The 27,129-nt window shown below is 46.1% G+C and overlaps 2 protein-coding genes across 2 annotated transcripts; both read left to right on the plus strand.

The window, feature by feature from the left end:
- The first annotated feature begins 3,329 nt into the window (after positions 1-3,329).
- On the plus strand, positions 3,330-10,433 carry LOC101825620 (CD209 antigen-like protein C). The gene is made up of 7 exons (XM_040731589.1): positions 3,330-3,449; positions 4,502-4,591; positions 6,084-6,167; positions 7,300-7,451; positions 8,362-8,471; positions 9,700-9,837; positions 9,937-10,433. The coding sequence occupies exons 1-7, from the start codon at positions 3,404-3,406 to the stop codon at positions 10,118-10,120; spliced, it is 804 nt and encodes a 267-aa protein (XP_040587523.1). The 5' UTR covers positions 3,330-3,403; the 3' UTR covers positions 10,121-10,433.
- Positions 10,434-16,474: 6,041 nt separating this feature from the next.
- Positions 16,475-23,154, plus strand: LOC110340038 (CD209 antigen-like protein C). Its single transcript, XM_040731468.1, has 6 exons — positions 16,475-16,604; positions 17,061-17,150; positions 17,979-18,041; positions 18,822-18,973; positions 19,959-20,068; positions 21,978-23,154. Exons 1-6 carry the CDS (start codon positions 16,553-16,555, stop codon positions 22,132-22,134), a joined length of 624 nt encoding a protein of 207 aa, XP_040587402.1. The 5' UTR covers positions 16,475-16,552; the 3' UTR covers positions 22,135-23,154.
- The last annotated feature ends 3,975 nt before the right edge of the window (positions 23,155-27,129 follow it).

Raw genomic sequence — 27,129 nt, forward strand, 5'->3', positions numbered from 1 at the left:
AAATTCACTAAGATGAAGTCGTAATTCTGAACTTCTATGCCCCAAATACAAAGGTATCCATGTTCATAAAAGAAACATTACTAAAACTAAAATCATACATCAAACCTCACACACTTATAGTGGGAGACTTCTGTACCCCACTCTCACCACTAGACAGGACTACCAGACAGAAACCTAACAAAGAAACAAAGGAACTAATAGAAGTTATGACCCAACTGGATTGAACAGACATCTATAGAACATTGCATCCAAACACAAAAAAATATACCTTCTTCTCAGCGCCACATGGAACATTCTTAAAAATCAACCACATACTTGACAACATAGCAAACATTAACAGGTACAAAAAAACTTGGAATAATTCCATGAATCTTATCAGACCACCAAGCTTTTAACTTAGAATTCAACAATAACACAAATTGCAAAAACTCTACGAACTCATGGAAATCTAATAATGTGCAATTGTACCATTCCTGGGTCAAGGAAGGAATAAATAAAGAAATTACAGGCTTCCTAGAATTCAATGAGAATGAAGACACACATACCCAAACTTATAGAACACTTTGAAAGCAGTGCTAAAAGGAAAATTCATAGCACTAAGGGTCCACATGAAGAAACTAGAGAATAGTCACACTAGAGAATTAGCAGCACAACTGAAGCTCTAGAACAAAAAGAAGAAAACACACCCGGGAGGAGTAGATACCAGGAAATTATCATATTGAGGGCTGAAATCAATAAAGTAGAAACCAGAAAAAAATACAAAGAATCAATGTAACAAAGAGTTGGTTCTTTGAGAAAATCAACAAGATAGACAAATCTTTATCCAAACTTGCCAAACAGCAGAGTGTGAGCATGCAAACTAACAAAATTAGAAATGAAAAGGGGGACAACAGGAACATAACGACGGACACTGAGTAAATCCAGAGAACTATCAAGCCATACTTTGAAAACCTGTACTCCACAAAATCTGAAAATTTAAAGGAAATAGACAATTTTCTGGGTAGATATCACTTGCTAAAATTAAATCAAGAACATATGCAAAAATACTCAATAAAATAATGGCAAGTCAGATCCAAAAACACATCAGAAAAGTCATCCACCATGATCAAGTAGGTTTCATAATGGGGAGAATTGGATCATGGGGAATGATTAGCATCTAATCATTAATTAAGGTACTTTTATTTGATTGTGTGATACATGCACATGAGTGTGCAAGTGTGTGCACTACATGCACATATGCAGGGGTCAGAAGAAGACCTCATGTCTCCTCTGCTATTGCTTCCTGCTTTTTTGTCCTGAGGCAGGGTCTCTCACTGAACTACAAGCTCAGCATTTGAACTGGTCTGTGTGGCCATCATGCTTTCAAGATTTTTCTGTCTCTTCCTCCCTCTAGAATGTTGTGGTCACAGGCACATATAGTCATTCCTGGCTTTGTAAGTGGGTGCTAGGGATCCTTAATTAGGTCCCTATGCTTGGATATCAAGCACTCTTATATACTGAGCTATCTTCCTAGCTTAAATGAAATTTCTACAATCAATAAAGGAATGATTTCTTGGTTTCCAACAAAGAACAGCTATTTGACTACAGTTATTGTCCTACTGTAGGAGTCACCCATTTGTAATCTTCCCAAATATATAAGCATCCTCTCTTATATCTTTGATTATCTGGTAAAATTCTGAGAGATGTGAAAGTCTATTTACTAACATGATTCTTGTTGCCATAAAACATTAAAGAAGTTTATAGTTCTTTATACATGAACTCTGTCTCCCAGTAAGCAATGACATAGGAATGGCTACTTTTAATTTTCAACTTGAGCCAATCTACAATCACCTTAGGAGAGAGTCTTAACGATATCTTGGTCAGATTAGCCTGTCTATATTCATGCGGATTGTCTTGATTAGAGGCATTAACCAATGAGGGAAGACCCAGTCCACTGTGAGTGACACCATTCCCTATGTGCCTGAGTAATCACACATGTGCTCATTCTCTTTCAGTTCTTGACTGTTGACAGAAGTTTCTGTCCCAACAAGTCCTGCAGCCATTCAGATTCAAATAAACACTCAAAGGCTTATACTAATTATGAACTGTTGGATCTATTGCTCAGGTTTCTTATTGGCTATCTCTCTCTTAATAACCTATTTCTATTAATCTATGTATCTCCACATGGTCTTGGCTTACCAGTGATGCCCGGGTCTCTTGCTTCCTTGGCAGCTACATGCCATCTCCCTGACTCCACCTACCACCTTTCTCTATCCCTGTTTTGATTTCCTGCCTGGCTAAATCCTGCCTGGTCATTGGCTGAAACAGCTTTATTCATCATATAGTCACAGCATACAGAAGTGATGAGGGATGTCCTTCTGCATATAAGTTTCTCTTGTTGATTGATGAATAAAACACTGTTTGGCCAATAGAAGCAGAAAGATAGGCAGGGCTAGGAGACAAGGAGAATTCTGGGAAAGGTAGGCAGAGAGGCACCGGAAGGGACGCCATGTAGAGACTGGGAGGATAAGATATGCCAGGTGTTCTCTGATAAGATAAAGCCATGTAGAAATACATAGACACTGGGGTAAGTGCTTGCTAATCATCACTACAGTTCCGGAAACAAAGCAAAGCAGCCTGATTATGTAAGTTTAAACTTTTTCTTTTCATTTTAGTATGTGCTGGCAAGGAGGGTGTGCATGAATGTGTATGATGTTTGCATGCGTCTGAGTGGTGGTATGTGAGGACCGGGTACATGTGGACACCTGAGGTTGGTGTCGGGGATCATCCTTGACTGCTCTTGCACTGTATTCCCTGAGGGAGGCTCTTTCAATCAAAACCAAAACTCACCACGATGGCCAGCATTTCTAGGCAGCTTTCTCTAGGGATCTCCTGTCTCTATTTTCCAGTCACATAATTACACACAGGCATCTATGCTCACATTAAAATAAACACGAAGTTCAACGGGAATAACTACATGTATGGGGACATGTAAAACCATTACCATTAGTCAATAGCATCTTGGCTGCTTCTGTTTCCTGGCTATTGTGAGTAGACATCAGCAATGGACATGAGTGGTTAGATACCTCTGTAGTACGATATAGAGACCTTTGTGTAGATCTCAGCAGTACCATAGCCGGATGGTGATATTTTTGTTAAAGGCATCAAACAGATTGGTCATGCTGAGAATGGACCAATTCTTTCTACTCTGTGCTTCTAAAGTGCCTCATCTCCCTGAAAACCCTGGAACTGGTCCATTTCATCCTATGTTTAATTCTCAGCCTCCTTCCTGTCGCTCATCTGGTGACAGTCACCACTTCTCTTTTTCTCTTCCTGGTTGAGAATGGGTCAGAGGGGTGAGGAAAGGGAGTGGCAAAGAGAAACCGTGCTCCCGAGAATTTCCACACGGTGGACAGCAGTGACCATGGGCGACTCCAAGGAAGAGAGGGAGAAACATCTGTGCCCCTTGGGTGAGGCTGAGCAGGATTCAGGGAGCTCAGGGGAGAGTGGAGAGGGGCAACTCAGGTCTCAGCCTGCCCAGGCTCTGACAGATGATACAACGTTCAGTGATGGGGCTTGTGACCAGGAGCACCAGCTATTCCTAAGAAGCTTTGGACCACAGCCTCCCCATGGCTTCAAGAGTTTGTGAAGTAGACAAGGCTTTAGGAGGTGCTGAGGAGAGGACAGAACATGCAGTCTTCAGTCCTGGGGGCAGGGAGACTGGGTTTGTGGATTCCTGGGTCCTGGGATGATTGGGAAGCAGGTCTATATTCTCATGTCTGGGGAACAGAGGGTGTGAAGTTGGAAAGCTGGGTCTTGAGGAGATGAACACTTGAGGGCTTGAGTCCTGGACTCTGCAGAGGTGGAGGCTGGGGTCTAGAGTCCTGAGTCCTAAGAACACTGATTCTGTAAACCTGGAATCCTGGGACCTGTGAAGGTAGAGCTGATGGTCTAGACTCTTATGTCCTGAAGAAGTGAGGGCTGGAGGCCGCACTGCTAATTTCTTAAGAGGAGGGGGAATACTTCATTCCTGGGTCTTAGAGAGGTGAAGGGCAAGTCTGACCTCCTGTGTCCTGGGGAAGTGGAGTCTAGGAGGTGGATCACCGTGTAGGTGAGGTGCATGCTGGGAAACAGGAATTCTCAATCCTGTGGGGCAAGCAAGAGTACTAAATGGCCCAATCATAAGACGCACAGCTGGGGTCTGGAGCCCTGACTGTGTGGAAGTGGCACCTGGAAACTGATCTCCTGGTTCATGGAGTGGTAGGGACTGAGGATCTTCGCTATTATTGCCTGAGAGTTCGAACCTGGAGGGTTGAACTGCAGGGCCCTGGGATAGCTGAGACGGGCAACAGACTGCTGATGCTCATGCGGCAGACGAGGGACAGAAAGACGCAGGCAGCGGGAGGATGATGACTGAGAGTCCATCATTTGTGTTCGGAGAGGGACAGTGGGGCTGGGCCGTCCTGGCTTCCGGGTGTGGTAGGGACAGTGGCCTGCTGGGCACTCCACCTTCTCTCCCCAGGGTGTCAGGACCATGATGGCTTCATCACTGCACTGCGGCTCCTCTCCCTTGTGCTCTTGGCTGCTCTCCTCGTGGCTGTCCTCGTCAAAGGTCAGAAACTTCAAGGTTGGGGCTTCTTGCTCTAACCTTTCAGCTTGGGTGTGGAGGTGACACTGAAGTTGTGACGGTGATCTTCCATGCCTTCTGGGAACTAGTCACGGTCTTCTCAAGACTCCTGTGCGGCAGGAAGGAAGTAGTTTCAGGGGCATGGTCTGACTCCATTTTTCCTGTGGTTAGAGCTTCCTGAGTACCAGGATTCCTCATCTTCAAAGGAGACAAATTCAAATAAGATGCTGGGACTTGGATATGATGCTCCTGTGGGCCCAACACATGGTAGTTAGACCATGGTCTGCTCTGCTCTGCCATTAAATGTTATTTGAGAATTTCACACATGAATATAATATTTCGATCAAGTCCACTACCTCCTCCCTGCCTGCACTCCAGGTCCTCCCTTGTCCCCCATCACTTTTCCCTCCCAACTTCCTGTGCTCCTTCATTTTTATAATTCACTGAACCCACTTCCTGCTATCCATACACATGGGTGCGAGATCAACCTCTGTATTATGAGTAGTCTCATGGCTGAAGAGAACTGACTGTCCTTCCCACAGCAGCCATCAGTTGCTGACAGTTACTCACCTAGAGTTGGGGATTCATCTCCATCTATTTGTGGATGGTTTCTGGTTTAGCATGTGTAGGTTGGAGCTGCAGGCACAGCACTCTTTGTCCATGTGAGCAGCATGCCTGTCAGGTCCAGAGAACACAGTTTGCAGCAGTCCTCTACTCCCCCTGCCTATTACAGGCTTCCTGCTTCCTCCCATGATGATTCCCGAGCTTCTGGGGAGGGTTTGTGTTAGAGATGTCCTGTGTGCGATGCGATCTCCATAGGATCTTATTCTTTCACACTGAGCCATGGAGTCTCTATGTGGATCACAATTACTGGCAGGAGCTCCCCTGGCAAGTGTTGAAAACTTCTGGTTGCTCTAAAGGCTGGATCCCACAGCCTGGAGCAATCAGACCTAACTCCCAGCAGCTCTCCTTCTCCAGGTCAAAAAGATGAAAAGCATGTGTGTGTGGCTTATAGCTTCCAGGGTCTGGTACCCGGCTGCTCTGTGCTCTGTCACCTATGCCAGGCTGAACAAATCACGTGGTGAAACTTCCTGTGACTCCCTGAAAAGTCAGGTGTTTCCAGTGCTTGGGAAATTTCTCTGAAGGCTGCTGTGATCTTTCCCTCTTTCCCCGTCATCCTGCGGTGAAGTCTGTCTCACTCTTACTTGAGTCTCTCTCACTCTTACTTGAAGCTCTTTCCAGGTGTTAAAGGGAAGCCTCTCTTTTGCTTCAAGGAACTGTTACAATGTTTGTCATTTAGTGATGTGTTTTTTTCTAATGCTCTCCAACCTAGAGGCCTGGTTACAGGCTTGAAGTCCTTCCAACAGAGGTAATACCTGAAGGGGACTTTGTGTCAACTGCTCTCCTGAACCAATGGCTTCCTTTCTTCCTACATGTATCAACACTTAATGTTTCTGTCTTCACTTTCTTGACTTAGGCTCTAAGGTTCCCAGTTCCCAGGAGCAGGAGAAGGAAAAACAACGTATCCACCAGGACCTGGACCAGCTGAAGGCTGGACTAGGTAAGTGACCACAGGATGGATCTCCATAACGTGAAAAGGTTTCTCTACCTGTGGAGTGGGAACACAGGGTAACATTGACGTTGGCACTCACTAGACAAGCATGTGGACCCAAGTTCGGGTCCCTCACACCCACATAGAAGCTGTGCATGGCCACACATGCCTGTGACTCAGGGATATTGGGCAGGCAGGAAGATTCCAGGGCTCTCTTGATATCTGACCAAAACAGGGAGCTCCATGTTCAGTAAGAGAACTGGTCTCAAAGGTATGACAGGAAAGAAAGAAAGAGAGAAAGAGACAGAAAGGCAGAAATATAGAAAGAAAGCAAGAAAGTAAGAGAGAGGGAAAGGAAGGAAAGAAGGGAGAAAGAAAGAAAAAAGAAAGGAAGGAAAAAAGAAGAGGGAAAGACGGAGGAAGGAAGGAGAGACGCTGGCTGGCAGCTAGTTGGACTCAGTGAACTAAAACAACAGTGCATGAAGTCAGCAGGGATATGTGGCTGGGTGATTCTGATAGGAGGCTGAAGGGAGGGAATGGGTGGGCTTGATGAAAAGATTTTGACTGCATATAGATAGGCATGCAATAACAGTTTTTAAGGTCATAAATTCCAAGAAGAGTGGAGAGTGACTCATTGGAAGGTTTGGAGGGATGAAACAGAAGGGAGAAATATTCTAATTGAATTATATAATTTAAAAAGCAATACAGAAAAGATAATGTCTGTATGTATTACACGTGCAAAAATAAATATATAATATGTGTTTTTATTGAAATTTTTAGCTAAGCTACAGTTACATAATTTCTATCCCTTGTTTGTAACCCCTCCCATCCATCCTTCTTTCTGAAACTGATGGTCTTTTTCTTTCATATATATATATATATATATATATATATATATATATGGTCTTTTAAAAAATAGAGCAATGAAAGATTTCCAACATCCACTCCGGCCTCCACTTTCACATACACAGAACAATGCACTCACACACGTGCACATGCTTGAATACAACACACATAACAAAAGATAGAGGAACATGGACCCCTATATGCAGTTTCAATTGAGGTTGCCAGCTCTCTGGGACCTGAAGGCTGATACATGTATACCTTTATGTGTCCAACTTGAACCCCATTCCCCCAACAGACCGCCTGTGCCGCCCCTGCCCCTGGGACTGGACCCTCTTCCAAGGAAACTGTTACTTCTTCTCCACATTCCAACAGACCTGGAAGGACTCTGTCACTGCCTGCAAGGAAGTAGGTGCCCAACTCGTTGTCATCAAGAGTGATGAGGAGCAGGTATGCTGAGTTGGGGCTTTGCACTTGTGAGGGCATGGACCTGGCTGGATTAAATTTTTCCAGATCAGTATTCTTTAGTACACATGAAAAGTGGAGAGAGCACAGCTCTGGATAGGGAGGGGCTGGTTCCAGAGTGTGCACCCGATAAATACAAAGTGGTACCTTGGACGCACACTCTAGGGAACGCCTAATATGAAGGGGGCACATGCTGGCCAGTTTAACAAGTACTTTCATTGGTGTTCAAAGTCCCGATCTGGGGCCTGTGAGGTGACTCAGTGAGCAAAAATGCATTTTACCAAGCACAGGGATCTGAATTGAATCTCTGAGACCTACATGATAGAAACAGAACCAACTCCTACAAGTTATCCCCTAACCTACCTACATACCTTAACATGTGCGCATGCACACACACACACACACACACACACACACACACACACACACACACACACACACGGGAGGTGGGGGGGGGGAGAGAGAGAGAGATATGAAGTTTATTACTCTGAAGAGGCAATCCCTAGAGAAATGTTTACAGCCTAGAAAACACCAGACTTTTATAAGTTTAGGAATTTGCTAGCAAATTTCACATCACATTATTTAATTTAACAAACATATGAGACAAAAAGGAGCCAGAGGCCAAAAATTATTATCTGTCAAGTCACAACACCCACTGTTTCTAAATTATCTGTCTCAGAGAGAGCTTTGTGAGGTCTGGCCTGATCTTCATATCTGTGCTCCTGAATGCATGTGTGTAAAGCGTGTGTGGGGTGTCTTAGCACACGTGTGGGTTTGCTGTAGCACTAGAGAGCTGAGGGTCTGACTGCAAGCGGAACTATGGGCCTAGATACTGGGAGGACAGACATAGAGAATGACAGCAGAGCCCCGTCATGGCTTCTCCTTTCTCCTCCAGAGCTTCCTGCAGCAGACTTCTAAGAAGAAAGGCAATACCTGGATGGGGCTGTCGGACTTAAAACAGGAAGGCACATGGCTGTGGGTGGATGGTTCACCGCTAAAATGGGGGTAATACAGCATTCTGGGGGTGAAACTATTTCCCAAGACACACTTGTGGCTGCTACCTGCTCCTTGGTCTGCTAGGCAGACAGTCTGCTTGTTGGGATACATGTTGAGTTGAGTTCAGATGTGAGTTAGCAGTTCCACCACCTGATCTGCAGGAGGAGTTAGCAGCGTGGTTGATATTGGAGGCGTTTTTCCCTACGGTGAGGAGTCAATGACCCTCCCAACACCTCCTAATAGGAAATGCAAACTGTCCACAAGGCCAGTCGAGATGGGTTTTACAAGCAGAGACACCCCATCCCATGAAATGGAGATTGTTTTTGCTTAAAAGGTTCAGTTCTGAGGCAACCAATGATGCAACGCAGAGTACTTAGAGAACCTGAAAGGCGGGGGTATGGTTGCCTTCAAAACACAGCTGGTCACACTTAAAGACACAAGATACTGTGGCAGATACAAAGGAATTAATTGTCCATACCATGGCAAACATGAAAAAGAAACAGTTGAAAGGACGAAGGTCCAAGCCTTTCTTTTGATGTCCATGGAAGAAACAGGGACAGTTGTAAACCAGGCTACTCTGGAATGTCGGTGTGCAGCAAGATGTCACAATGTTGCATTTCCAGTATGAGGCCTGCTTAGAGATCATCAGACAATCATAGATAAGCAGGAGGCTCTGGGCCCCTGATTTCCCCAGCTGGTGCTGGCTTGTCAGGATATCTCAGTTTACATTAGGGTTAGAAGGTTACAGAGAAGCTGCTATGTGAAGAGCCCATGTATCAGGGGTGGTGGGGTTGGAATCTCTAGACCAGGCTTTGAGTCCTGGCTCAATAGGATGGAAATTTGGAAAGGAGGCTAAGCTAAATTGTTCCTTGCTGAACAACTTAGCCAATGAGGAATAAAGGGGGACAGAAAAATTCAGCAAGGAATGTAAAAACCACTGCTCTGCATCAAATCTGCATGGCAGCCATTTTTTGTCTCTTTTCCAGGCTGCCACCTGATTCTGCAAAATCAAAAATAAAACTGCCTCCCTTTCACAATTTGAAGTCTCTCGAATTCCAAATTGTAGAATAAGGAGTCTCACAGAAATAACTTAGGCATGCCACCAGGTTCTGGGTGAGGTATGGCTGCCTCATGCACATGGGGTAGATGGGAAAGCATCCTAGTGCCAGCAGTTAGAAATATTGACAGCATAGGGCTGGGACAGAAGCTCATGTTATTTGGGGGTTTTCAATTTCAGGAAATATTGGTCTCCGAGGGAGCCAAATAACCTGGGTAACGAAGACTGCACAGGCTTTTCAGATAATGGATGGAATGATAACTTATGTTCCTTAGAGCAATTCTGGATCTGCAAGAAGCCTGCATCTCCTTGCCCTAGGTGAAATCTGTCCTCCTCGTGGCCATTGTTTGTTGAACATATTTATCACTTAGTCAAAGCTCAAGTGCATTCATTTCCGTTCCTTCTGCCTTTCTGTAGGCATTGGGCTTCCAACAACAGCCCTGGCTCCACTTTGCAAACACCTTGTCCCCAAAGGCTTGGACCACTGTCCGCCCGCTCCTGTGCCTGCAGTTTGCTTTGCTTGAGGTTGTTGTTTGGAACCATATTTTCAACTTTCTTCCTGGATAAAGTACTGCATGGATCACCCTTTGTGGTAGTTTGACTGAGCCTGTTCCCCAGAGGTTTGAGAGTCAAACCCTTGTTCTCCAGTAGGTGGTGCTGTTTGACGAGTCTATGGAATCTTTAGCAGCTGGACCCTTGCTAGAGAGACCATCAGTAGGGATGGGTTTTGGAGTTTATATTCTCACCTCACTTGCTGTTCTCACTGTGTCCTGTGTGCAGATGATAGTATGTTCAGCCAGCTTCCTGTTCCTGTGACATGATTTCCCTTTCCCTGCCTCTTATTATGCCTCTGCAAACACTGTGAACCCTATCTCTTTTGGAACCATAAGACAAAATAAACCCTTCCATCCCTATATAGTTTTCTGTCTGGGTATTTTATCATAGCAACAAAAAGAATGTCAATCAGATCCAATGGTTAAGAGACGAGAATTGGTACCAAGAAGTCAGGTGTTTTGAACATTTGCCATCGTGGAACAGGAAGCGCTATCACCACCTGAGGTTCATCTTGGGGAGCCCAAGTATGCTAATGTATTTCATTGGGAGAGGAAAGAAGTACAGGGAGAGCATAAGCAGTAAGGCTATCTGATGAGTGAACCTTTCTTATCTACAGCATATGTCTCCATTACCATCCTAACCGGAGCGTTGAAGATTACCCTGACCTATGTACCAAGTTGCTTTAGTTGTCTCATAACTTCTCAGAAAGTTGAACCTGGCAGGTACTTATAAGCTTCTCATAGGTGATATCTAGGAATAGACTAGGGAGGGCATTAGGAAGGTATTCTTACAATGAATAGCAGAGAATTCAGAAGCTGATGACTGCCCAAGATGTTAGGAATAAGTGATAGCTGTGGGCTCATCCCTAAGAATATATATGGCCATCACTCTCTAAGGCTCAGGGAACATTTCAGAAGAGGGTACAGAAAATATGTAAGAGACAGTGGGTGTGGCAAATGGCTACACAGTGTCATTCTCTAGAATCCATACAACTATTGTAATCATTAACTCACAACAGCAGTTCCTACACTGGACCCATGCAAGACTTGCCCTATCAGTCAATTAATGGCCAGGTGCTAATAGGGAACTATCCATTATCTCAGAACAGCCATTATAGATTCTGATAGAGAAAAATCATTGTCTCTGGTTGTGTTCCCACTGCTGAGCCCACCAGGTACCATGGAGAACACCAGACCCAGTGTCACACACATGATCCTGACTAAATTCAGGAGGTCACAAACACAAACAGATATGGGCATGAATGAGATTTGTGGGAGGGTAGGGAGTAGACAGAGGTGGTAGGGACATAGAAGAGACTGAGAATGAGAGGGGACAGTATGCACTTTATACATGTGGGGGATTGCTTGAGAGCAAATTTAATTAACAGTTGCAAAAGAAAACCACCAGGGACTTGAGAGATGACTCAGTGGTTAAGAGTTAAGTGGTTAAGTGGTTAAGAGCTCTCATTCCTCTTGAAGGGGGCCTAGGATCTGTTGCAAGCACTCATATTGGGTGGCCCCAAGTAACCTGTGACTCCAGTGGCAGGAGATTTAACACCTCCTCTGATGGCTGCAGGCATCTGTGTGCTTGTGGTGCTCATAAATTCAAGTTGGCACACATGCTTACACATGAATAGGAAGGGAGGTGGGAGGAAGCCTCCGGATGTTTTAGGCTCTGAAGGTCTGGAGAGGGATTATTTAGTAGTGAGCCTCTTAACCACTTAGGCCTTGAGTTAATGTCACATTAGGAATAAAATGCCCAGGAGCCTTTTGGTTTCTCTTTCAGATGACTTGACTCCCCTTGGTTCACAGTCTCCTGTGGTTCTCTGTGTTCAGAAATCCCACTGCCCCTGGTAAGAGGCTCTACCTGGGGACCAGTGTCCCCAGAATTCCTGTTGTACAGTATAAAAAATGTCCACTGATCCTCATGGGACACCAATGACAAGCTGAAGGAGACAGCTCCACAAAAGTGTAATTGGGAATCAGTAAGTTGCTTGGTCTTAGCGTGGGTAAAGGGTTGTCCACAGAAGTGTGGGCCATCTTAAAAGCAGCTGAACCACTGGGAAGTCTCACCCCATCATGGCTGATGGCTTCCCCACCGCTGCATAGACAGACTTCTCTCTTCAGCTAATCGTCTACTGTCTAGCATCTGCTGACGCCTCGAGACCGCATGCAGATAGGACAGCAGAACTTGCACTTGCCCCAGATGTGTGTTAGAAGCTCATGAATCCCAGGTGTGAGCGAGCCAATGGACTTGAACCTGAGGGTCTCTTTAAGTAGTCACACCTGTTTGATAAAGATAGCAGTTGTTATCCTCCGAGAATGCCATCATAGAACATCCAGGAATCGATTCCTGTGCGGATAGCAGATCATCTACCATGCTTATGGAGACTAAATAAACAAGAGTATATATGTATAGCAAAACCCCCAATGTCTGACAACAGCAGTGACTCCCTAGTTTATTTCTACTGATGCGATAAAAATTGCTCAAGAAAGGCAACCAGCCAGGGATAGACCTGAGCGCATGCCAGAGATCTGCACACACTTCATGAAGCACTCATAACCAGAGTCTGATTACATCTATCAAGAGATTAAAAGATTTAAAAATAGGTTCTCATGTGGGAGCACATGTATGTTTATGTATGCATGCGTGTGTGTGTATGTGTGTGTGTGTGTGTATCACTTCATCACAAAGAGGATTGAAATTATGTACTTTTCAGAAATTTAAGTTGGAGGTGGATATCATCATGTTAAAGAGATCATTGCATAATAGCGGAGAAATAGAAAAAGTAGAAATGACACAGTCTAGGCTGGCTGAAGCTATTATATGATGGCGAAATGGAGAGAAAGAGAGGGGGAACAGCTTTTGTGATGTGGTAGGAGTCAGTTCTGAAGAAGGGAGGGAAGAGAGGAATGGCTGACATGGGTTGTCTGCTTTATACACATATGTGCAGAAAGAAACACAATTTCCTCTCTACTATTGAACACACAACACAGTCTTCTTAAGAGGATATGCATCATTCAGCAAGATTGGCCATATTAAGTGACATAAAATATGTCTATACATTTAAGGCCATGGCAGAGAGTTTGCTGATGCCCTCACAGGAACCAGAATGGAGAAGTATTATTTGGGCCTCTCTAGAGGACCAGAAGCAACAGAATGATTTCTTAGATTGGCTTACACGGTGGGCATGGGTAGTCAAACACTGGCCATCTCACAAGGGAGTGACCGACAACCCCAGAGATACTCAGTTGGTAAGCCTGGGTGTCTCATCTGTCCGTGCCTGGTACCAAAGGCCTGGAAGATCCTTGGAAAGTCACTGGTTTTTAGTTCACTTTGAAGACTGAAAAAGATGGTTCAGTAAAGGAGTCAACAGAAGCAGCAACAGGGTTGTAAATGCCAATCGAGAATAAAGGGGGGAGGAAGGAATTTCCTTCTTCCATGTCCTTTTACCTACCATGATTTGGAGGGAAGGAGAGAGAGAGAGAACCAAAATCCATGTATGTCCCCAATGACCTACTTCCTCAAATGGGTTTAAGTCCCAAATAATATATTCCAGTATGATCACATCAGTGGATGAACCTAATGAAGGTAAAAACCTCATAATTCCCCCCACTTGAGCACTGTGCTGCACTTAGGACTGCAAAGGATAGTTTTAATAGTCAAATTGACCCATTCTAGAATTCCATAGGAAGAGTCTCAATGAAGGACTGTCATGATCAAATTATTCTTTTTTAATTATTTTTATTTAAATTAAAAGCAATGTTATTTTACATACTGATTCCAGTTCCCTCTCCCTCCTGTTGTCCCATTATCCCCACAACCCCCATCCCACCCCCATACACTCTTCAGGGTGAGGCCTCCCATGGGGGAATCATCAAAGTTCGTCATTTGGGACAGGACCTAGACCCTCCCCTATGTATCTAGGCTGAGAGAGTAACCCTCCATAGGGAATGGGCTCCTAAAGTTCATTTGTGCACTAGCAATAAATATTGGTTCCACTGCCAGAGGCCCCATAGCCTGCCCAAGCCCCCGAATTGACACCCACATTCCGGGGACCTGGTTCAGTCCTATGCTGGTTCCCTAGGTGTCATATTGGGGTCTGTGAGTTTCTGTGGGTTTCCCCAGCATGGTCTTGACCCCTTTGCTCAATACTTCTCCCTGTCTACCACTGATTTTCAGGAGTAGCCTACAATCCACAGGCCCAGAGAAGCTAGGAAACAAAGAGAACCCCAAGAGAGACATACGAGGACCCCCGAGGAGGGGAACAGGACAAGATCTCCTGAGTAAATTGGGAGCATGGGAGCGGGGGAAAAGGAGGTAGGAGAAAAACGAGGGGGAAAGGGGGAACGGAGGAGAAAATGAGAGATCAGGAAGGTCGAGTTGGGGGAAGAACAGAGGAGAGCAAGGAAAGAGATATCTTACTAGAGGGAGTCTGTATGGGCTTAACAAGAAATCTGGCATTAGGAAGATCTCCGGGGATCCACATGGATGAGGCCAACTAAGAATCTAAGGCAGTGAGGTGCACTCTCACCCTGAACTCTTGGGGAAGGGTCTAGGCCCTGCCCTATATGAAATGATTACAGACTATGGACACCCCCATGGAGGGCCTCACCCTCCCTGGGGGAATGAGGGGATAACGGGGGGGGGGGTTGGGGGAGGGCACGGGAGGAGGGGAGGGAATGGGAGAGGGACCTGGAACTCACTTGTGAAGCAACCTCGTTTCTTATCTAAATTTAAACTGGAAAATAAAATATAAAAAAAGAGTCTAAGGCAATAGTGGAGAGGCTACCTTAAATGTCCTTCCCCTATAATGAGATTGATGACTACCTTAAATGCCATCCTAGAGCCTTCATCCAGTAGCTGACGCAAGCAGAAGCAGAGATTCACAACTAAGCACTGAACCGAAGATCAGATTATTCTGTGTGTAACTCTGTGTAGGATATTCTTAATTACCTCAATTAAACAGGGTGGACCCAGCCCATAGTGGGTGGCACCATTCCTAGGCAGTGGATCCTGGGGTGTGTCACAGTGAGATGTCTTCCTGGGGACATCACCTCCAACTGGTAACAGGATTCCAGTCTTAACTTCCTCCCAGGATATCATTTCTTTGGAAAATTGAAATTTCTTGGGGCCCATTGTTTCAGTAGTTTGATAGCCAGGGGAGAGCATATTGTGTCTCTTTTCATATTTGCATTACTCTGAGGACTGTTACACTAGGACACTGCCATTGAGATACCAGAACCATAAACCATTCACTGCATGCATTAGCTTTTGCTTCAAGTGATTGGCACATTTGTTAGTTGTTTCACCAAAATGTCTGACTTTTTTTGTATTTTATTCAGGCAGGTTGTGCACCTAAAAAGTGGGTGGCATCAACATGGAGTTGGTGCTTCCACTGTTGGCTGGAACAATGAAGTCTCTGTGAAACTCAGGCAATGGGGGAACTCTGGAAGAGCACTATGGCTGTCCTCACCGCCTGAACTACAGAATTCTCCAGGTTTGCTGTGCTAGAGTTCAGAGAGGAGGCCTGAGATGGGCCTGGGAAAAAAGATTTTATTTTTTAAAACATGTGCATGTACATACCTGTAATCACAAACATATGTAGCTGTATGAACACACACACTCATACATTGCATGTGCATGCATACATGCATCTGTAAGTACACACACACCTGCGTTTACACACACACACACACATGCACCTGTTGCTCACACACATATCTGCATGTACCCACTCATGCAAAGTGACTAATAATGGCAGGTACTAAATAAACATAATCAGTGATGATTCAACCCTGTCAGTCATCAGAAATTACTGACTGAGGACATCAACAAAGCTGGAGCAGAAAACCCTGGGGACAGTGTTTTGTGGAGGCTGTGGCCGCCTATAGTTAGCTGACCCCTTAGTGCATGATGTGTAATGAAGTAGCTTCATGACAAGCTACCGGCTTTGCTCACCGCACCCCTACAATATGATCACATCACATCAGGGTGACCAAATTGGCTGCTCCCCAAACCTTCTGAGATGGCTAGTCTTGAATGTTATCTCTGGGACGTAGGATCAGTACAGTATCCACTCTTCAGTTGAGGGGCATCTAGGTTGTTTCCAGTTTCTGACTATTACAAATAGTGCTGCTAGAAACGTAGTGGAACAGACATCCTTGTTGTATGAATGGGCATCTTTTGGGTATATGCCTAAGAGGGGAACTGCTGGGTCTTGTTTCTTAAGTTGATTTTTGTCAGGTATTTTGTGGCAGCGCTGCAGAAATCACCTAGCACAGCTCCATAGCCCTCCCTAAATTCATGGAAAGTCCTTCAGGGTCAGGCGCTCAACACCTCCCTCCGGCCTCTTTCCGGGGCTGGTACCCACTTCCCTTTTTCTCTTTCTGAGTTCAGACTGAGAGAGTGAGGAACAGATGCGTGGAAAATAAAAGCTGACATTGCTGACAGTCAAGGGCACTGAGGGACAGCGGCAATGAGGAGCGACACCATGGAAGCAGACAAGAAACAGCAGCCAGGCCTCCTAGGTGAGGCGGGGAAGGGGCTTGGTCGGTGGGCGGCAGCTTGAGTCTCAGAGAGTTCACCTCTGGCCTTCACACACACACACACACACACACACACACACACACACACACACACACACACACACACACTGGAGAGTCTCTCTCTCTTTCTCTCTCTCTCTCTCTCTCTCGTGTGTGTGTGTGTGTGTGTGTGTGTGTGTGTGTGTGTGTGTGTGTGTGTTCATTAGCTGCAGAGACAAGCCTGGGTCAGGAGCCAAGAAGAGGCAGAAGTCTCTTGAAGAGTCCTGGATCCTGGAGAAGTAGAGATTTCTCTGGGTTCCTGGAATCTAAAGGCTCAGGCCTAGAGACTTGACCCTGGTCTCCAGAGCTCCAGGAAGGTAAAGTCTGGACCCCTGATTGCTGTTTTCTGGGACAGAGGCAAGTGTCAGCCTTGTTGTGAAACACCTCCCTCCCCCACAGGGTGGCTGAGCCATGGCCAAGGCCTCCTGGTGCTGCATCTGTTCTCCATTGTGCTCCTGACTGGGCTGCTGGTAGCTGTTCTTGTTCAAGGTCAGGCAGGAGCTGGGGTTTACAGCTCTGGGTCTGGCCCACTGGCTGTGGCAGCCAGATCTGGGAGTGAAGTGGCGGTGTGGGGGGGATGTTAATGGGTCATACTGCTGCCTCCTGGGACTTGCCCATACTGCAGCAGAAGAGGGGGTAGATAAGGGTAGCAGGAAGGGCCTGGCTCCATTTCTTGTGGTTCCATCATCTCTATGTGTCATTTTCTTCTCTTTAAATGCAATAAAAGATACTATGGATGTACATCCAGTAACTGATGGAAGCAGATGCAGTGCCCCACAGCCAGGCACTGGACTGGGATCCTGGTGTTCAGCTGAAGAGAGGGAGGAGGATCATATAAACAAGGGGGAGGGTCAGGACCATGATGGGGAAAGCCACAGAGACAGCTGACCCAAGCTAGTGGGAGCTCAATGACCATGGACTGATAGGTTGGACTGAACTACACCCTCTGAATGTGGGTGACAGTCATGTGACTTGATCAGTCCCGTGGCAGTGGGACCAGGACCTGTCCTGGGTGCATGAACTGGCTTTTTGGAGCCCACTACCTATGTTGGTTTACCTTGTTCAGCCTTGATGGGGGAAGGGGCATGTGGTCCTGCCTCAACTTGGTATGCCAGACTTTGTTGACTCCCCCAAAGAAAGTCTTACCCCCTCTGAGGAGTGGAAGGGGATGGGAAGGGAGGCAGGAGGAGGAAGGGGGAACTGAAATGTAAATGAAATAAATTTTTAAAGAAAAAATTCTGCTGCAGGAATACAGTGCGGGCCATAGCACACAATAAGTATTTTCACAATTGTAGTTTCTGGATTCTTTTGGTGCAGGTCCCAGCTCCCTGGGAAATGAGGAAATCTACAAGCAACTGACACAGCTGAAGCGTGGCGTGGGTAAGTGACCAGAGATCAGACCTCCAAGGATATGAGAAGTCTCCTTAGCGCACACTGTTTGAGGCATTGACCGGCTCCAGGGCTCAGTTTCCACTCCTGTGTGGACTTAAGTCTCAGGGGGTAAAGTGCTTGCCATGCAGAATCTGAGCTTGAGCCACAGAACCTATGTTTGTAAGTAAGGAGGCATGGGGATGCGTGTTTCTACTTGCAGCACTGGGGAAACGGACGCTGGTGGAATCCTCAGACCCACTGCCAGGCAGCTCAGAGCACTTATGCACCTTTGCACACACAAACGTATATTACACACAATAAGCAAACAAATTAATTAATAGGAACACAGGGCAGCAGCCAGGGAATGATTTTGTGGTCTCAGGGGATGACACACACAGTAGGCACAGTCAGTGTTCACAGAGGTGGCGTGCATCAGCAGCACTCAGTGTTTCCAGGGCTGTGCACACAGTAGGTACTCAGTGTTCACAGAGGTGGCACACATTGGCAGCACTCAATGATCCAAGGACTGTGCACATAGTAGGTACTCAGTAGTCACAGAGGTCACACACATCAGCAATACACAGTGTTCCCAGGGCTGTGTGCACAGTAGGTACTCGGCGTTCACATTGGCCACGGGCACAGTAGTCGAGACAGTCTCCTGGGCTCTGCCTCTACTTCCCCCAGAATGCAGTGTCAAGGGAGGGAGGGCCGTGACCCTGGAGGGCTGCAGCAGATGCAGGATCATGGGCATCTAAGCGTGGGTCCCTCCTGATCCACCTCCCCCAATAGACAGCCTCTGTCGTCCTTGTCCCTGGGAATGGACACTCTTCCATGGGAAGTGTTACTTCTTCTCCAAGTCCCAGCGTAACTGGAACGATTCCTACACTGCCTGCCAGGAAGTGGAGGCTCAGCTAATCATCATTGACAGTGACGAAGAATATGTAAGCCGGACGGGCCCCCTCACCCCGGGACAGGGCACACTGTCCTTGCGTGGTACACTGGATGGGGATGGGCCCCCTCATCCTGGGACAGGGCACACTGTCTGTGCGTGGTACACCGGACAGGCCCCCTCACCTCGGGACAGGGCACACTGTCTGTGCGTGGTACACTGGATGGGGATGGGCCCCCTCATCCTGGGACAGGGCACACTGTCTGTGCGTGGTACACTGGATGGGCCCCCTCACCCCAGGACAGGGAGAGGTGGGAATGAGCTCCCAGCACCTGCTGATGGACACACCAAGTCTGAACACACGTGAATTCTTCTGGGTGCTTCATGCGCCATGGTTTCTCTTACTACTGCTGTGCTAATGGGGGCTGGAGGGATGGCCCAGTGCTTAAGAGTACCTGGTGCTCTTATGAGGACCCCGGTTCAGTTTCTAGCCATCCACAACCGCCTGTAATGGGTTTTCTCACTTCAGTTTGTGTACGTAACACCCAACAGTGTCCTAGGAGGCCTGTCTCCTAGGTGAATCTCTGCTCTGTGAGGTTGACAATTAAAACTATCACACTGTCCCAGCTGGCAAGCTAGCCAGGAGACAGGAAATTGTTCCCTGGGTGGAAAAGCATCCAAGTGTACACTTTCTGTCAGTTTCTCTGGTGTAAATTATGCAAGTGTGTACTCATGGGGCATCATTGACAGAGAGATAGAAGTGCTACCGCCCTGAGCAATTAAACCTTTGAGTTTCTGTGGGCATGCCCATCACCGATACTGGCTACGCTTTCAGAAACACGTGTGCAGACTCCAGCTGTGCACAAACTGCATGTCAGACTTCATTTGCCTGCAAGATACGGGAGTGGGAGGGACTCAGACTCTGGAGCGTGTGTCGGGGGATGCTCTCGGGCGTGGAGTCGATGCTGGCGAGCCACGGGGTGTGGCACATGGGGAATGAAACAGACACCCTCTTGACTTCCCTCCTTCCCTTCCAGTCGTTCCTGAATGTGATTTCTAAGAATAAAGGATCCGCCTGGCTGGGTCTCTCTGACCTGAAAAAAGAAGGCACTTGGCAGTGGGTAGACGGCTCGCTTATGGATCACAGGTAGCCTTGGGAGCATGGAGCATCACAGAGTGGGATGAGACCGTGAACCTGACCCCAACTGTCCTCCGGTTCCTTGTCACTCCATCTCTCCCTCAGGGTTAAGTGTCCATGATATTCATTGAGTGGGGGGGGGCTTCTTCATATCCATATTGGTGGGCCCTTTAAATTCCACAGAGTGGCAGGAGCAGTTTGCAATTTGTTATTAAGCATAGTGCATCAAATAACTGGGGAGGGAGAAACCTCAGCCAGTAAAGTGTTGGCTTTGCAAGAATGAGAACCTGAGTTTCATTCCCAGAACCTTCTTTAAAAAAAAAAAGCTGGTGTCATATAATGCCAGCAGGGTTACTGGAGAATGAGGATGATTGGTCATGAGGCAAAAAGTGAAGGAGATGCTATCAAGAGACTCTGGGAAAAGTGCTCACCACACAATTATGAGATCTCCAGCACCACGTTAAGTTAACTGGTATGGTGATATGTACCCATAGGACTAGTGCTACAGAGGCCAAGACAGAGCAGTTCCTAGAGCCTATTGGTCAGAGTTTAGCTTCCTTGGAGACCTTCAGGCTCAGTGAGAGATCTTTTCTTTAAAAATATAAGGTGGAGGTGCTCATTCGGTAAAGTGCATGCTGCACAAGCATGAGGGCTGGGTGTGGTCCCCAGCACCCACAAAAAAACCAAAACCAACCCTGAAGCGATAGCAAGCATCTGCTACCCTGGAGAACAGAGGCAGATGGATCCCTGGAGATCATCAACTAGCTCACCAGACCAGGCAATCAGTGACCTCGGGCTCAGCAAGGGATCATGGGCATCCAGATGTGGTGGCACACACCTTTAATTCCTGCACTCTCGGCAGAGGCAGGCAGATCTGTGAGTGTGAGGCCAGCGTGATCTACACAGAGAGTTCCAGAACAGCCGGGACTACACAGAGAAATCCTATTTCAAAATAAAGATAGAAAGAAAGAAGTGATGAATAACTAAGGACGACACCCTATGTGACTTCTGTCCCCCACATGCACACTTACATACTGTGTTCACACAATCATGCAAACATATATGCACAGATCACTCAAAACTGACACACACACACACTTATTAAAGTGCAATAAAACATATCGTGGACAGTGACAGAGGAAGATACCAGGCATCAATCTCTGGATTCATGCATGTACACACAAATGCACATGCATCTCACATACCCATATATACCCATGCACACACGTGAACATGTCCACATACTTCACAAACAAACTCACACCCATGATAGTGTGAGCCTGTCCTTCAGCTATGTTCTGTGACACACATTATGGACATCCCTTACACAGAAGCCACTAACTGGTGTGGACAGAAGTTTCTGTCCTGTACGGTCCCCCCACCCCACCAACTGGCTTAAAAGAGATGGTCCTTCTTATGTTCTTATCTCTGCTTCACTTATTTCTTCCTGAGGTAAACCTCAGTAAGATCTCTCTCTCCCTCCCTCCCTCCCCCTCCCTCCGTCCCTCCCTCCCTCTCTCTCACTCTGTGTGTGTGTGTGTGTGTGAGTGATGTGTGTGATGTGTGGTATATGTGCATATTTGTTTGTGTGCACACCTTCATGTGTGTGAGTGAGGGCGTGTGTGTACCATGCTGGCCAGAGAACCACCTCAGACGTTGGTTCTTGTTTTCCATCTCCTCTGAGGCAGGGTCACTCGCTGTTCTCTTCCGTGTGCTCCAGGCTATCTGGTTCACATGCTTCATGCTTCCATAGGTTCTCCTCCCCTGCCTGACGTCTCACTTGGATTACAGATGAGCACTCCCATGCCATGCTTTACTTGGGTACCAGAGATTTGAACTCAGGTCCTCACATTTGCACAATGAGCAAGCACTTAACCCCCTGAGCTATCTCTCCAGCTCCTCTCATGGGTTTTTACAGCTTCACGAAGTATCAGATGGGAAGGCCAAGTAAGAGTATGGAAGCAGAACTCTGTGCAGAAGTCACAGATGGACTCTGGACCACTGGCAGATGTGCACATAAGAAATTTTGGATCTGTGAGAAGCCTGAAGCCCCCTGTCCGGCAAGTAAAGTCTGATCTTTCGGCAGTCCCTGAAGCTGGATATCCCTGGTAGAAAGCAGCAATTTATCCACGTGGTGAGATTTGAACCTCTGGGGCGCTTCTGTGTCAAAGGCCTTATACCCTATGGCAGTGCTTCTCAACCTTCCTAATGCTGTGACCCTTTAATATATTCCCTCATGTTGTGCTGACCCCCCAAACAAAGCTATTTCCTTGCAACTTCGTAACTGCAATTTTGTCACTTTTCTGAATCATAATGTAAATATCTAATATGCAGGACATATGATATGCAGCCCCCTTCGGGAATCATGACACACACACAGGTTGAGAACCATGGATCCGTGGAATTGAATCATTTATATTCTCCCTCCAATGTTTCCATATATTGTGCCACAATTTCCTCCACTGAAACGTGGTACCCTAGAAGGTAGCTCATTGAGACATGGGAGATCTTTGGGGTACATAGGTGATTTAGCAGTTAAGTGCACTTGTTGCTCTTGCAGAAGACAGGGGCTCGTGGAGAGATTAATCATCAGTTCAGAGTTCTTGTGGCTCTTTCAGAGGACAGAAGTCTGGTTCTCTGCACCCAAATTGAATGGTTCACAGCCACCTGTAGCTCCATCTCCAGGGGATCTGGCATCCTCCTAAGGGTTTTGTGGGTACCTGTACTCAGGTGCACATGTCTACACACAGACACATATATACACATGATTAAAAATAAACATAAAATATTTTTATAAAAAGACACAGGAAGTTCTATATTTAGTCTCATTTAAACTCAGGAGGAAAATGCACAAGACTCAGGAACTCCCTGAAACTTAGCAGATTCACAAGGGGTCTCCCTCCATAAAGTTACATATAACAAGCAGTAAGAGTGCCTTGGAGAGAGACTTTCTGATCTGTGCAGTTGCTTACATGTCACAGATTTCATGAATCATCGTTTGTGTGATAGCACAGCAGTCTCTAAGTCATCCCTGTTCACGTATGTAAACCTTCATACCACTGTGCATAACCCCAATAAACTCTTTGGTTCACAAAGTAGGCTCCAGGGATGTCCTTGCTTTGGTCTGCTGTCTGTTCTGCTTTCAAGGTGTTACATGGCATCAAGTTCTCCCTGGCTCTGAGGTTGTGTTTGTGAGACATCTTTGCATTTTATGTGGGGTGCATTCAATAGCTGGGCATGTTCTATTCTACTGTCTCCTTCTTGAAATGACAGAGAGTTTGAAATCCATGTCTATCCAATTTTTCCCAGGGCTCTATCCCACCCCCACACACTTTCTGTATCAGTTATTTGTCTTGTTGCTGCAGCAGAACACCTGAGAAGATAAACCAGAGGGATGAAGGGCTGATCGTTGGCCCACAATGTGAGGGTAACCCATCATGGTAGGAAGGCATGGCAGCAGGGGCGAGGCACCTGTAGCACTGCATCCACAGTCAGAAGGCAGAAAGGGATGCATGTCTCACATGCTCGGCTCACTGTGTGTCTCATTTGGTCTAGGATCCAAGTTGATAGAATGGCACACTATATACATCTAGCATGCATCTTCCCATCTCAGTTCACCTATCTAAATAATCCCTCAAAGACATGCCTAAAAGCCCGTTTCCATGGTGACTCTAAGTCGGGTTGACAGCCAAGATTAACCACCACAGATTCCTCCCATATGCCCAGCTTCCTGTGCAACCCTGTTCCTGGGGACATGCCTTGGTTGTCATAGATCCTGTAGTAGACTGGAGGAACCTAAGGATTACATTTGATAGTTTATCAGTACTCGTCTTGAATGGTATACATATTCTTCACATCCAGTATCTTCTGGTGAGAACCTGAGGTGACCCTTTTAAAATGACACATCACTCTAGCTCTGGGTGTCCTGTTGGAGGCCCTGTTGCTGTCCATTCCCTTACTGCCTCAGCACTGTCCAGGGGTACTGTCTTCTCCAAAGTCAGACTTTTTTCTGTTCACTTCTGTGGGGTGTGGGCCAAGGAAGTTCTGGCCATGTTGAACCAATGTGGGTTTGACTCTGGGGCTGGAAATACAATTCAGTGGCAAGGTGCCTCCTAGCATATGTGAGACATCAAATTTAAATATCAGTCCCCCCTAAAAACCCACAGAGGACTCTGAAAGCAATCTAGGGTATAGAGACCCCTGTGTAAGACTCTGAAATTGTTCCACTGCCCAAATATGCTCCAATATAACCATTGTCTAGATTACTGAATAATAATTATGTCTCTTTCTATTCATATTAGACAACATTTGTATGCCTTAATTTATGATACTGAGGTGATTTTAGATGGAGGAAGGGAACTTCAGGACACGGGTGGTTGTGAGAAACCACTTATGTCAGTAAAAGTTGGAAATTTTATTCTTACTGATTTCTAAAGTGGAGTTGGACTTTGCATGTTTAAAAAATATTTAACAATGAGCTTTAAAGAGTTTCAAGGGTGTGGCTTGGAATATGACTCAGAGAGTAAAGTGCCTGTCTTGCCAATATAGAGACTTGAAATTGGCTAATTCAGACTGAACATGAGGACCCTGCAGTAAAATGAATCTCACTCCCTCTCTGAACTGCTTTAGTTACTCACTTGCAAAAATCGCATAGACTTTGTGGGTATTTTGCTGAACTTTAAACATTTTGCGTATATGTGCACAGGTGTGTGCTTGTTCATATATATATATGTATATGTATACATATATATATATGCATGCATGTTACATACAACCAACAATACGAACACACACACACACACACACACACACACACATATACACTCTCCTTCCAATCACAGAACATGTTCCTCCCTTAGAGGGACATAAAACAAACCTCAAAAATTTTTAAATCTCCATGTGTATAGGTAACATGTACATATGTTCATATGCATGTGGAGGCCAGAGGAAAACCTTGGGAGCCATCCAGCTTGTGCTTTGAGACAGAGCCTTTCATTGGCCTGCAGTTTGCCAGTTAGGATAGGCTGGCCAAACAGTGAGCCACTTAGTGGAGAAAGGGTTTATTTTGGCATCATTGGTGATAGTTGCTTGGGAGGAAGCCAGGGCTGGAGAATGGCTCAGTGACTGAGAGTGCTTGCTGCTCAACCATGAGGACCAGGGTTTGAATTCCAGTATCTATATCAGGCAACATATGAACATCTGTAACTCCAGCTCTATGGCCTGTGTGGGCATCTACACCGCACACACACACACACACACACACACACACACACACACACCTGTGCACATACACTCATGCAGACACAGACACATGTGCACAGACATACACATTAATAAAATAAAATCTTTGTTTAAAAAGATAGATGGGAATCTGCTCTCAGGTCCAGCCAGCCGGACTCACCCTGTGCTCTCCTCCAGCCTGATGACTTCCGTCTTATCCCTGGGTCTCCTGAACTCATCCCAATCCTCACACAAGCCCAGATCCTAATCCCACAGCTCCCGTTATGTCTGAGGAGGCCTGATCATTCTTTCTCACCCTCAAAATTTGGATCAGAATGTAGACTGGGTGTGCTATTCAAACCCCTCTGATGCCACACCTTATTCTGTCATTCCCCAGCCCTCCAGCTCCAGCCAAGCAACTGCACCCTGTGATCTTTTCCAGGCTAATGAATCTTCCTTCTTATCCCTAAGATCCCTGAAATCACCCCAATACTCAGAACCATGGACACATACCTAGTGCTCTTTCCTGGCAGAAGTCATGTGACTTCTTCAGGGGACAAGGCCTGAGAATAGCATGAACCAACATTCATTGTGGCAAGGCTCTGGAGAACCTGACCCATTTTGGCAAAGCTTGTGGACAGTTCGCTGCATAACTCTGGGCATGACCCTAGGAGCATATGTGCTACCAACTCTCCTTGCTTTTGTTATACAAGCCATATTGCTGGCTGCCTCTAGTTTCAGTTTCTCAGAGTTATGAATAAAACAATTATTACAAAAGGAAAACTTCCCCCGATGTTTCTCCTCTAGGTGAGCCAGAGGGGGTGTTGTTAAATATATATATATATATATATATGTGTGTGTGTGTGTGTGTATATATATATATATATATATATATATATATATATATATATATCGTGGCACCAGGTGGTGATGGCGCACGCCTTTAATCCCAGCGCTCATCGGGCAGAGGCAGGCAAATCTCTGTGAGTTCAAGCCAGCCTGATCTACAGAGTACCAGGACAAGCTACAAAGCTACACAGAGAAGCCCTGTCTTGAAAAACAAAACAACAATCAGTGAACCTAATTCACTTCCTAAAGCCTTTGATGTTTCACGAGTCACCATGAATTCAGGCTACTTAAGAACAGGGTGTTTGCCTCTGCTTCCATCAGTCACAGGATGGAGGCTCCCGGATGGTTATAGATATCAAGTTCATTATCAGGAATGGGCATTCGAGGTGGTCTCTCCACTATTGCTTAGCTTGCCAATTGGTGTTATCGAGGTCCTGGACCCTACCCAGAGTAAAATGACAGACTCTAGATATCTCCTATATGGAAGGATTTGGCAATAGGGTGGGAGGGTGGGGGGAAGGGGAGTGCGGGAGGAGGGGAGGGAGAGGGAACTGGGATTGACATGTAAAACAAGCTATTTAAAATTAAAATAAAAATGATAAAAAAGAACAGGATGTTGCCTTTCTGATGTATCCTGTGACTAGCCTGAAAGAGTCACAGTAGTTCATGATAATATTACAAATCTCCTAACTCTTCTGGAGAGAATGACTTTGGCAGGAGGATCTGGAGTTCTAGGGCCGCCTGACCGTTCCTTATAGCTTTAATGCATTTTTGATCAGTAAGACACCCGCGAACTAACGTCCAAACGGGCCGAACCCCAGGAGCAAGGACACCGTGCTCCGCAGCAACATCTAAATCTTGGCCTAATTTCTTCCATGACGAGAGTGTCAAGCTGCCAGATACGGCAAACCAGGGTGCAACAGTGTCACACTCCGTCCGCTTTGACGCTCTACTACTTTCATTTTTATCCTGTCCGCTTTGACGCGGCTCTGCTGCTTTGC

Source organism: Mesocricetus auratus, unplaced genomic scaffold, assembly GCF_017639785.1.
Source record: "Mesocricetus auratus isolate SY011 unplaced genomic scaffold, BCM_Maur_2.0 Super-Scaffold_100025, whole genome shotgun sequence".
Lineage (NCBI taxonomy): Eukaryota > Metazoa > Chordata > Mammalia > Rodentia > Cricetidae > Mesocricetus > Mesocricetus auratus.

Coding starts and splice junctions, on each gene's coding strand:
- LOC101825620 (XM_040731589.1), top strand. CDS start 3,404: ATGGGCGACTCCAAGGAAGAGAGGGAGAAACATCTGTGCCCCTTGG. Junction 4,592..6,083: donor CGTGGCTGTCCTCGTCAAAG/GTCAGAAACTTC, acceptor TTCTTGACTTAG/GCTCTAAGGTTCCCAGTTCC. Junction 9,838..9,936: donor CCTGCATCTCCTTGCCCTAG/GTGAAATCTGTC, acceptor GCCTTTCTGTAG/GCATTGGGCTTCCAACAACA.
- LOC110340038 (XM_040731468.1), top strand. CDS start 16,553: ATGAGGAGCGACACCATGGAAGCAGACAAGAAACAGCAGCCAGGCCTC. Junction 17,151..17,978: donor GGTAGCTGTTCTTGTTCAAG/GTCAGGCAGGAG, acceptor CTTTTGGTGCAG/GTCCCAGCTCCCTGGGAAAT. Junction 18,042..18,821: donor ACAGCTGAAGCGTGGCGTGG/GTAAGTGACCAG, acceptor CTCCCCCAATAG/ACAGCCTCTGTCGTCCTTGT.